This window comes from Crinia signifera, chromosome 5 (genome assembly GCF_055691185.1).
Source record: "Crinia signifera chromosome 5, ASM5569118v1, whole genome shotgun sequence".
NCBI lineage: Eukaryota > Metazoa > Chordata > Amphibia > Anura > Myobatrachidae > Crinia > Crinia signifera.
The window spans coordinates 28,651,479-28,663,626 of NC_139221.1; the positions used below are offsets into that span (position 1 = coordinate 28,651,479).

The 12,148-nt window shown below is 44.8% G+C and overlaps 1 protein-coding gene across 2 annotated transcripts in view; it reads left to right on the forward strand.

Moving 5' to 3' along the window:
- Window positions 1-10,918, forward strand: part of CRHR2 (corticotropin releasing hormone receptor 2) — a 188,832-nt gene extending 177,914 nt beyond the window's left edge. For both annotated transcript variants that reach the window (XM_083186871.1, XM_083186872.1), the window contains one exon: window positions 7,676-10,918. In XM_083186871.1, coding sequence (XP_083042997.1) covers window positions 7,676-7,816 — 141 coding nt within the window. In that variant the 3' untranslated portion in view covers window positions 7,817-10,918. The remainder of the gene's footprint in view (window positions 1-7,675) is intronic.
- Window positions 10,919-12,148: the final 1,230 nt, after the last annotated feature.

Consider the following 12,148-nt stretch of genomic DNA (forward strand, 5'->3'; position numbering starts at 1 on the left):
ATAGCCCACTGTTTGGGTTGGGTATAGGCCACTGTTTGGGTTGGGTATAGGCCACTTTTTGGGTTGGGTATAGCCCACTGTTTGGGTTGGGTATAGGCCACTGTTTGGGTTGGTTATAGGCCACTGTTAAGGTTGGGTATAGGCCACTGTTAAGATTGGGTATAGGCCACTGTTTTGGTTGGTTATAGGCCACTGTTAAGGTTGGGTATAGGCCACTGTTAAGGTTGGGTATAGGCCACTGTTTGGGTTGGGTATAGGCCACTGTTAAGTTTGGGTATAGCCCACTGTTTGGGTTTGGGTATAGGCCACTGTTAAGGTTGGGTATAGGCCACTGTTAAGGTTGGGTATAGGCCACTGTTGGGTATAGGCCACTGTTAAGTTTGGGTATAGCCCACTGTTTGGGTTTGGGTATAGGCCACTGTTAAGGTTGGGTATAGGCCACTGTTAAGGTTGGGTATAGGCCACTGTTAAGGTTGGGTATAGGCCACTGTTAAGGTTGGGTATAGGCCACTGTTTGGATTGGGTATAGGCCACTGTTTGGGTTGGGTATAGGCCACTGTTTGGGTTGGGTATAGGCCACTGTTAAGTTTGGATATAGGCCACTGTTATGGTTGGGTATAGGCCACTGTTTGGGTTTGGGTATAGGCCACTGTTTGGGTTGGGTATAGGCCACTGTTATGGTTGGGTATAGGCCACTGTTTGGGTTTGGTATAGGCCACTGTTTGGGTTAGGTATAGGCCACTGTTTGGGTTTGGGTATAGGCCACTGTTTGGGTTGGGTATAGGCCACTGTTATGGTTGGGTATAGGCCACTGTTTGGGTTTGGGTATAGGCCACTGTTTGGGTTGAGTATAGGCCACTGTTTGGGTTGAGTATACACCACTGTTATGGTTGGGTATAGGCCACTGTTTGGGTTGGGTATAGGCCACTGTTTGGGTTGGGTATAGGCCACTGTTTGGGTTTGGGTATAGGCCACTGTTTGGGTTGGGTATAGGCCACTGTTATGGTTGGGTATAGGCCACTGTTTGGGTTGGGTATAGGCCACTGTTTGGGTTGGGTATAGGCCACTGTTTGGGTTGGGTATAGGCCACTGTTTGGGTTGGGTATAGGCCACTGTTTGGGTTGGGTATAGGCCACTGTTTGGGTTGGGTATAGGCCACTGTTTGGGTTGGGTATAGGCCACTGTTTGGGTTGGGTATATGCCACTGTTTGGGTTTGGGTATAGGCCACTGTTTGGGTTTGGGTATAGGCCACTGTTTGGGTTTGGGTATAGGCCACTGTTTGGGTTGGGTATAGGCCACTGTTATGGTTGGGTATAGGCCACTGTTTGGGTTGGGTATAGGCTACTGTTTGGGTTGGGTATAGGCCACTGTTAAGGTTGGGTATAGGCCACTGTTTGGGTTGGGTATAGGCCACTGTTAAGGTTGGGTATAGGCCACTGTTTGGGTTGGGTATAGGCCACTGTTTAGGTTGGGTATAGGCCACTGTTTTGGTTGGGTATAGGCCACTATTTCGGTTGGGTATAGGCCACTGTTAGCGTTGGGTATAGACCACTGTTTGGGTTGGATATAGGCCACTGTTAAGGTTGGGTATAGGCCACTGTTTGGGTTGGGTATAGACCACTGTTTGGGTTGGGTATAGGCCACTGTTTGGGTTGGGTATAGGCCAATGTTTGGGTTGGGTATAGGCCACTGTTTGGGTTGGGTATAGGCCACTGTTTAGGTTGGGTATAGGCCACTGTTTTGGTTGGGTATAGGCCACTATTTCGGTTGGGTATAGGCCACTGTTAGCGTTGGGTATAGACCACTGTTTGGGTTGGATATAGGCCACTGTTAAGGTTGGGTATAGGCCACTGTTTGGGTTGGGTATAGACCACTGTTTGGGTTGGGTATAGGCCACTGTTTGGGTTGGGTATAGGCCACTGTTTGGGTTGGGTATAGGCCACTGTTTGGGTTGGGTATAGGCCACTGTTTAGGTTGGGTATAGGCCACTGTTTTGGTTGGGTATAGGCCACTATTTCGGTTGGGTATAGGCCACTGTTAGCGTTGGGTATAGACCACTGTTTGGGTTGGATATAGGCCACTGTTAAGGTTGGGTATAGGCCACTGTTTGGGTTGGGTATAGACCACTGTTTGGGTTGGATATAGGCCACTGTTTGGGTTGGGTATAGGCCACTGTTTGGGTTGGGTACAGGCCACTGTTTGGGTTGGGTACAGGCCACTGTTTGGGTTGGGTATAGCCCACTGTTTGGGTTGGGTATAGGCCACTGTTTGGGTTGGGTATAGGCCACTTTTTGGGTTGGGTATAGCCCACTGTTTGGGTTGGGTATAGGCCACTGTTTGGGTTGGTTATAGGCCACTGTTAAGGTTGGGTATAGGCCACTGTTAAGATTGGGTATAGGCCACTGTTTTGGTTGGTTATAGGCCACTGTTAAGGTTGGGTATAGGCCACTGTTAAGGTTGGGTATAGGCCACTGTTTGGGTTGGGTATAGGCCACTGTTAAGTTTGGGTATAGCCCACTGTTTGGGTTTGGGTATAGGCCACTGTTAAGGTTGGGTATAGGCCACTGTTAAGGTTGGGTATAGGCCACTGTTGGGTATAGGCCACTGTTAAGTTTGGGTATAGCCCACTGTTTGGGTTTGGGTATAGGCCACTGTTAAGGTTGGGTATAGGCCACTGTTAAGGTTGGGTATAGGCCACTGTTTGGGTTGGGTATAGGCCACTGTTTGGGTTGGGTATAGGCCACTGTTATGGTTGGGTATAGGCCACTGTTATGGTTGGGTATAGGCCACTGTTATGGTTGGGTATAGGCCACTGTTATGGTTGGGTATAGGCCACTGTTATGGTTGGGTATAGGCCACTGTTTGGGTTGGGTATAGGCCACTGTTTGGGTTGGGTATAGGCCACTGTTTGGGTTGGGTATAGGCCACTGTTATGGTTGGGTATAGGCCACTGTTATGGTTGGGTATAAGCCACTGTTATGGTTGGGTATAGGCCACTGTTTGGGTTGGGTATAGGCCACTGTTTGGGTTGGGTATAGGCCACTGTTTGGGTTGGGTATAGGCCACTGTTTGGGTATAGGCCACTGTTTGGGTTGGGTATAGGCCACTGTTTGGGTTGGGTATAGGCCACTGTTAAGGTTGGGTATAGGCCACTGTTAAGGTTGGGTATAGGCCACTGTTTGGGTTAGGTATAGGCCACTGTTAAGGTTGGATATAGGCCACTGTTAAGGTTGGGTATAGGCCACTGTTTGGGTTTGGGTATAGGCCACTGTTTGGGTTGGATATAGACCACTGTTTGGGTTGGGTATAGGCCACTGTTTGGGTTGGGTATAGGCCACTGTTTGGGTATAGACCACTGTTTGGGTTGGGTATAGGCCACTGTTTGGGTTTGGGTATAGGATGATATTATGGTCAGGCTACTGTTAGGGATAAGCTACTATTAAGGTTAGGGTCAATCCGGTCCCTTGGTCGACAATGTCTAGGTCACATACCACTATTGGTTGACAATGACTAGGAATGGTCGACATACCTTAGGTCGACATTGACAGAAGGACAACACAAGCTTAAGGTCGACGTGGACATGGTCAACACTGAAAAGGTCGACAGGACTTTACTATCCAACTTGGTTCGTACTTTACTATCCAAATGGGCATAGAGTGAGAATATAATAGTGTGCAGAGCACAGAATAGTCGACATATGTCAACATAGATAACAAAAATGTGAACAACCTTGTTGACCTTTTGAGTGACGACACGACCATGCCCATGTCGACCAAAAAACTTACGTCGACCTTCTGGCAATGTTGACAGATGGTATGTCGACCTTTTTATGTGTCGACACAATCACTGTCGACCATAGACACTGTCGACCCCCTATACCATAACCAATTTTTCCTTGTCACTAAAATAATTTCCATGAATGCATCTAAATGATTGCAAAAACATATTTAGCATTTACTTTAAAGCAGATTACAGCTGATCAAACAACATTAAATAATAAGATTTTTACCCTGAGATTGTTCATACGAGGATGTCAAAGCGAGAGTATTATGTGGCTATGATCCGCTTCTGAGCAACATCTGCAGAAACAACCATCTATGTTGCTAAAGTAATTACAGTAGTGTCTCAGCTTCTATGGAAGAACGCAGAAAGCTGCTTCCATTACAGTTATTGCTGTGGCCGGGAGCTGCGAGGCTTATGGGGAAGCACTGTGTATAAATCAATGGCTGGCCCTGAAATCGGGTGTAAAGGAAAACAAGAAGGAGCAAAGCGGCAAAATGATACAGATATAGGGGGTGATTCTGGTTGCTTTGCAAAAGCAAACTCCTTCTTTAATGGACTAGAAAGAATGATGGGCCTTATTCAGACCTGTTTGCTATGCTGCTTATGTTCGCTGAATAGTGAGCAGCTACAAGACGCCCCGCCAAACCCGCGCCTTCCAACATCAAATAAGATCAATTTAATTGATCTAAAAATCGGTCAACATCAACCAAGATCAACAAAATCAACCAAAATATTGGGAAAACTAGAAGGGATTGAAAACTCTTTTGGCTATAAAATGAATGTGACAAAAGAGTGTAAGCAGGTAGTGAGTGTCATCAGCTGAGCAAAGAATGGAGCTGGAAATAATGTACTGTATTACCAAGGTATAAAGTAGTGAAATCAAAATGATGTATACAGTACAAACTCCCTGGAGGCCCTGCTGTGCGTCAAGACAAAATGAAAAAAATAAAAAAAATAAACCACCCATATTCCTAACTACATTTTATTTTATTATAAATAAAATATAATAACATTGTTCACAGGCATATTGCAGTGAGCCTGCAGAACAGTTGATGGTCGATATAGTGTAGCTTTAGTTACTGTATCCCATCTGGCTGTATGTTTGGGTAGTTGGCTATACACTTGCTACAGGGGCTGACAGTGACTGACAACTCAACTGGGTGGGCACATTTAAATGCACACCCAGTTTTCACATCATACACAACCATCAGGTGGATGATTAGTAAGTGTGTATGCACTTACCAATCATCGGGTAGGTCAGCAGAATTGTGGAAATCGGGTGATGCTCCTGGTGGGTGAGTATCCTGTTTTCCTAGGCAGACCCCTGCACCCATCTTGGCCAACAGAGTACAAATGGGCGGTCTGAGGGGGGAATTCACAAAATTCACGCTGACTCGTCATGTCATCGTAGTCCTGCCCTCCGGTATATATTGCTTGTTCGGCCACGTTGATTCGATTGTGATGTCACGCCCCCAGACAGCTCCCCTTCTGCCGGTCACGCCCCCCAATACACCTACCAGCAAAGCAGGTAACTATGGTGTATACCCTGCAGTAGGATTCCTGATGCTCTATATAACATAAATTGCAGAGTTTTTATGGACACAATTTAAACCCAATATTTTGGCTAAAGTCTACATGAGGCCCAGAATACTCTCAGGTACTTGTGTACAATCACGGCTCCCACGATGTCCATCGTATAGGAAAAAATCGCATCGCATGCGATTTTTAACAGAAATGCATCCAAATGCATTGAAATTAGTATCAAACATGTTCAATGGCCCCCAAATGTCATTTTTGAGGCTGTACCACCCCCACTATCAATGCGAACCCGAAGCGTGGCGAGCGCAGCGAGCCCGCGAGGGACGGCGGTACGCGTCCTACAACCTTTTCATACCCCCACTATCCACGTCGGCGTGGAGTTGAGAAAATAAAGTGTGGCGAGCGCAGCAAGACACCGAGCCCGATGCGTGGCGAGCGCAGCGAGCCCAGCGAGGGGACACGGATACCTTCACAGGTATACGCGTCCCATCGCGGGCTTCACAGGTGTCCGCGTCCCCTCGCGGGGCTCGCTGCGCTCGCCACACTTTCTATTCTCAACTCCACGCCGACGTGGATAGTGGGGGTATGAAAAGGTCGTAGGACGCGTACCGCCGCCCCTCGCGGGCTCGCTAGGCTCGCCACGCTTCGGGTTCACATTGATAGTGGGGGTGGTACAGCCTCAAAAATGACATTTGGGGGCCATTGAACATGTTTGATACTAATTTCAATGCATTTGGATGCATTTGTGTTAAAAATTGCATGCAATGCGATCAAAAAATGCTAAAAAAAAAAACTACAAAAATCGCATGCCATCGTATGCCACTACATTTGGCATGCGATGGGAGTCGTGAAAGTACACAAGTACCTACTCTCATTACGCGGCTACACTGAAACTATAGTTCTGATGCATTCATGTTACGTTAAAGCTTCTACTTATCTTTATAATTAAAAACTGCAGAAGGAATATTGATTTTTATCTTAAGAAAATTTGTTGTTGAAAAGCCGAGAAAATGAACTACCGTCGGTAGAAATTTGGATTCATTTCTATGCCTTAAAAAATGATTTGCAATATTCAGATTTAATTACAATATTTCTAATTCATTAGCGCAAGCATTTATTATTAATCTAAGATGATTATTAACTGTGGTTGCCTTCAAGGTAATCTACAGCAAACAGCTGATTATTGTCAGCGTTCGGAATCGCAGTCACTCAGCGAGAGCTGCACTGCATGAAAATCTGTTTGGAGGCTTAGGCGGTTATTCTGGTTCACTCCTTCTGGCAAATTCCTTCTTAGATGGACAAAACCATGTGCTAAGGGGCCCAGTTTCACAGCTGAAGCCTGACAGGTCACCTACTCTGCTGTGAAAAGATTAGACCTCTTCTGAGCATGTATGGTTCTTAGCATGTGCCTACGCTGCATGACCCATACCAGCACATGGTCAAAAAAGGGACTCATTCATTAGTATACCTGATTAGAAAAGGACTATTTTAAGATCCAAATTGGGGAACCTTGGGGGTGGAGCGAGGACCTTGGAGAGTTAGCTACCTGGCTTATACAAGCTCTGGGCCCTGTGATTCTTGCTCTCCTTTGAATCCACCACTGATAGTTTCCTCTCCGTTTGTAGGGGACGTGACTAGACATGGCTTTGAAAAGGATGTTCTCTTGGGGTTCAGTCAAAGTGATTTTGCAGTGTAAATAATTGCCATTTTAAAATCCCTCTGGTAACAAAACCAGTTTGATTTTGAAGGGTAAATGATTGCCGCTTTAAAAAGTGATCTGGTAACAAAACCAGTTTGATTTTGCAGTGTAAATGATTGCTGCTTTAAAAAACTGGAGAGTTCTTACCAAATCTCTCGCTTTCTTAATCTCTCGTCCTATTACATTTCCCCCCTTGTCGCTCAACTAATATAAAGTGGTTCCTTGAAAGAAGCCGTATTGAGTGGGTATTGAGCTGAGATTCCTAAGGTGTACTTTAATTTCAATTACGCGTTTTCTATACCAATAATGTGCATCATTAATAATCTATAAACTTTCCAAGAGATATACAAAACCTCATTCCACCTTCCCATGATCTGTTTTGACTAGGGATGCCAATCCCGGGATCGGGATTGGCGGGATCCCAAGATTTAGGGCATTTTTGGCTGGGATTTGAATCCCGGGATTGGAAGCTCCAATCCCGGGATTACGGGATTCAAATGCGCATTTGTGTACATAGGAAAACCGAATCCCGGGATTGAAAATAATGGCCCGGGATTGGCCTCCCTAGTTTTAACCATTACAAAGGATCCTTAACACTGCTTTGGATCCCTTACAGAAGCTATGTAGATTAACATGTATATTTTTCTACATAGGTTCAATCGGCTGCAAGGAAAAGATGGCACCGCTGGCAGGACCATCATTCCCTCCGTGTCCGTGTTGCCCGGGCAATGTCTATCCCAACATCTCCCACACGAATCAGCTTTCACAGTATAAAGCAGACGGCGGCCATCTGAGCACAGGAGAACCACAGTCCTCCAACGCTCTTGGACCTCTGATTTCCCAAATCTGACACTGGGAGGTGACTTTACACGTCGGTGGACAGATTTCACCTTTGTACCTGGCAAGAAGGTGACCAGTACATTGGGAAAATATTGAGAACAAAGGACCTGGCAATGAGAGTACACGATACTGGAACTTATATCGTAAGCACAAATGAACGGACGCCGGGGTGGAAGAGCTATTAATTTGTATTTAAACCATGTGAGTGTGAATAGAGTGATTTGTCCGAAATATTTCACCAAATGATTTGACTTATCAGAGTGTGTTTTTTGGGAAGAAGATAGTTTACTAGTGCGAATATTGATTGACTGTTGGATTGTCTTTTTCGATGTCTCGATTTTTATTTTCAGTGTGCTTTCACTGGGGGGTCGGAACGGCAGTGTACAGTGATTAGTACCAACGACGAGCAATGTTTTAGGATGAGATATTTTATTTGAAACCTCAAAAGATTTTTGACATCATTGTTATTCAACCTTCTGCTATTTTAGGAAGAACAAAAAGCAAACACTAAGGTTGGCAATCACAAAGCTGGTATCGGCAGCCAGTACTGGCCAACCATCTTGGTTGTGGGCTTCCCTTCTCCCGAACAGACCACTGCTACAGTTTGGAAACCGTTAACTCTCTATAACTCGAAGGAGACAATAGATTTAAATGGTCTTCAGCCAAGAGGCAGCGGAAGCACCAATACCAGGAATTTGCAAATCTTTCCTGTATTATTTAAAAATGGCAACAGAGTTCACTTAAATATCTGTATTTTATACATGATCATCTACTCTAGCAATGTGCACAACTTTATACTTCTGTCATTTCTCATCTGACAATGGGAGTCAAAACAATGCTGCATTGCAGGTATAAATCTAACAGGTGATTTATATTGGAAGTGTCTATTGGGTTAATCCTTCGAGTGACAACATCTCTGTGAGATGCGCAAAAAATGCCAGCATCACTCACATTTGTTATACAAATTCAAATACAAAATAACGTAAAGATTACAGGTCAATATGATGAATAAAAATGTTTGCTTGGCAATGTTCACACCTATTTTGACAAATTCACTTGGGACTCAAAGGGTTATTAATATTCATTAGGAGCTCCACCAGTCCCTTCTCTCCCTGTTCTTCTGTGGCTTATGAGTGCACAGAAGAGGTAGGTGTGTTTTGTGAGCTGAACCAATGGTCAGCCAATCAGATAAGTAGCAAGTAGCCAGGGGCAGAGTGATGTCACTAGAGCCAAATGAATGGACAGGCTGCATCCTCGTGGAGATAGATGCCTCCCTTGTTTATATACAAAAGGAAGACTTAAACATGACAAAACAGGTGCATCTGATTCCTTAAATAAAATGATCAACTTAGAACTTTAAGAGTAGTGAGGAACAATAAAGAACATGGGTCTGCACCTAAGAGTCTCGTTGCCCACTTCACCAGAATGGCTGGGAGACTTCTTCATTAGGGGAACAGCTCCACTGACAGAGCAGAATAAAACGCACCAACAACCTGGGTGCGGTATAGCTCACAGATAGGGTCTAGGTCGACAGTCATTAAGTCGACATTGATAGAGGCAAAATGTTGACATGGATTGTGAAAAAGACCAAAAAATATTTAAAATCCCCCCAAAACTCATGTAGACCTTTTCACGCATTGACTTTGTGTATGTCAACCTTTTGGTGTCAACCTATTGATTGACTGTTGACTTAGACATTGGGCCTAATTCAGCCCTGATCACATGACTGCAAAATTGCAGCACTGGCAACTACCAGACGACCGCAAATGAACACGGCCCGCCATCACTGCATTGATTCCTACTCTAGATCCACAGATGGCCTGATATACATATCTCCAGAAGGATATAAATACATTAGACACTGTACAAAGAAGGGCAACTAAAATGGTGCATGGCCTACATCACAAAACGTACCAGGAAAGACTAAAAGATCTTAATATGTATACTTTAGAGCAGAGAAGGGAAAGGAGGGACATGATAGAAACTTTTAAATATATCAAGGGTTTAACAAGGTACAGGTGGGAGACATTCTTCACAGGAAGAGGAGCAGCAGAACACGAGGACATGCACTGAAACTAGAGGGAGGAAGATTCAGGGGAAATGTGAGGAAGAATTACTTCACAGAAAGAGGAGAAGATAAGTGGAATAGCCTCCCATCAGAGGTGGTAGAGGCAAATACAGTAGTACAATTTAAACATGCTTGGGATAGGCATATTGATATCCTTACAATAAAATAAGGATCAAATATGGTTTGAGGTAACATGTTTAAAAAAGGGGCAGACTAGATGGGCCAAGTGGTTCTTATCTGCCGTCAAATTCTATGTTTCTATGAACTGATGGTAGATCTTGAGGACAGGTTTAGCCTCCCCTATTTTAGAAAATAGATACACATAGCGGGTACCTGAAATAAACAGTGGTCTTAAAAATGTTTGTGATGGAGCACCTATTCCAGGCTGCAATTAAGGGTGTACGGGTGGTGCTCCTTCCCCCAGGGTACGGGAACCTGAGGGCAGCCCCATCGCTACTCCATAGAACCTGCGTTGGTTGGTTGAACATAAAATCCGGTACTGGATGGGAGCAAATGACAACCCAGAAAAATGAACAAAAACATTCAGTCAAATTGTTTAAATCGAACAGATTCAACTACAGTACCTTGTATGTCCGTTTTCAGATATTGGGAGCAAATTACTGAATTACAAATGACATTTGCTCCTATCCAGTACCAAATTTTTTATTCCATCCAACCAACTAGTTGAATGATTGGATGAAAGTTGGTCTGATGTATGGCCAGCATCAGACCATAAATTGTTTGGTCGTTTTGAATTCTGTCCAACAGAATCATTTCCTACCTTGTATAGCTGATGGCTGTGTAAGTAAAATATCTACAAGACACGCATTCTATAGAGAGCACACCTACTTGTAATCATTAGTGTCACATCAATCCCTGTTGACTGTTGCAGGGTACAAGAAAGAGCATCAAGCCTTGCTGGAAATGTTCACGGATATGTCACTTTAGAGGGCCTTGGGGTGTGACCACACCCCTAACAATATTTGGACACCCCCCCCCCCCCCCTTATGGGCCCCATACATCAGCAATCACAATTAATGGTTTTCCAGATCCAGTGTTTTTTTTTTGGCCAGATAAATGGTTTCTACAATCTATTTGACTTGCCCACACATTACAGATTTATTTCAGTGATCGGCAGATTTTTCCCATCTAAAGATTGCATCTTCATATCTGGAAAATGCCCATACATCACCTCAATCGATTGTCATTTCAGATGTTATTTCTTTTCATAATGTAAATAGAAGAAGAAGACGAGACGGGAACGCACACACATATAAAAAACAACCACAGATAATACCAGATAATTAAACATGTTTAAAAATCTGATTCAGCAATCGATTGGCCATCCCGATCAATTTTTGATCAGGATCGCAAAAAGGGGGGAGCCCACATATTAAAGATTATTTGTGACAATCATCTCCAGATCTGAGGATTGTCACAATTAATTGCTGATGTATGGGGCCCTTTAGTTAGCAAAGTCCATGTCATCGGAGGTAGAATATAGTAACTGAAGGGTAGATGTATGAAGCAGTGATAAGGGAGGAGAAGTGATCCTGAAGAGAAGGACCCAATGGCAACCAATCAGCTGCTCTGTATAATTTTATATTATGCAAATTATAGCTATTACTTCTGAGCTGATTGGTTGCCACTTCTCCTCTGGTTCACTTCTCCAACCTTATAACCAGAGGCGTAGCTACCGTAAGGCAGCCACCGCGGCTGCTTGGGGGAGCAAGCGCCAGCGGGGCGCCCCCGGTGCCCGGGCACTCTGGTCAGACCCCCCCTTACCCCTCCGCATGCCGCCGCCACCGCATTCAGTCCGGCACCGCAGATAGCCTCCGGGCTCCATCTCCTGCAGTAATGGAAAATGACACGACAAAATGGCTGCCCCCTAATAGCAGACAGTTTTTAAGGATGCTAGAGGAGGCCGCCGCCTCCTCTAACATCCCTAAAAAAACTGTCTGCTGTACGGGGGCAGCCATTTTGTCGTGTCATTTTTCATTACTGCAGGAGACGGAGCCCGGAGGCTATCTGCGGTGCCGGACTGATTGCGGGGCCGGCGGCGGCGGCATGCGGAGGGTTAAGGTAAATTTTTGGCGGGGGGGCGCCACAATATTAGTTACGCCTCTGCTTATAACTGCTTCATACATCTACCCTGAGGACGAAGTGGCTACAAAGATGGAGATTTATAGTGTTGTGGGAGAGGGAGTACACGATGACC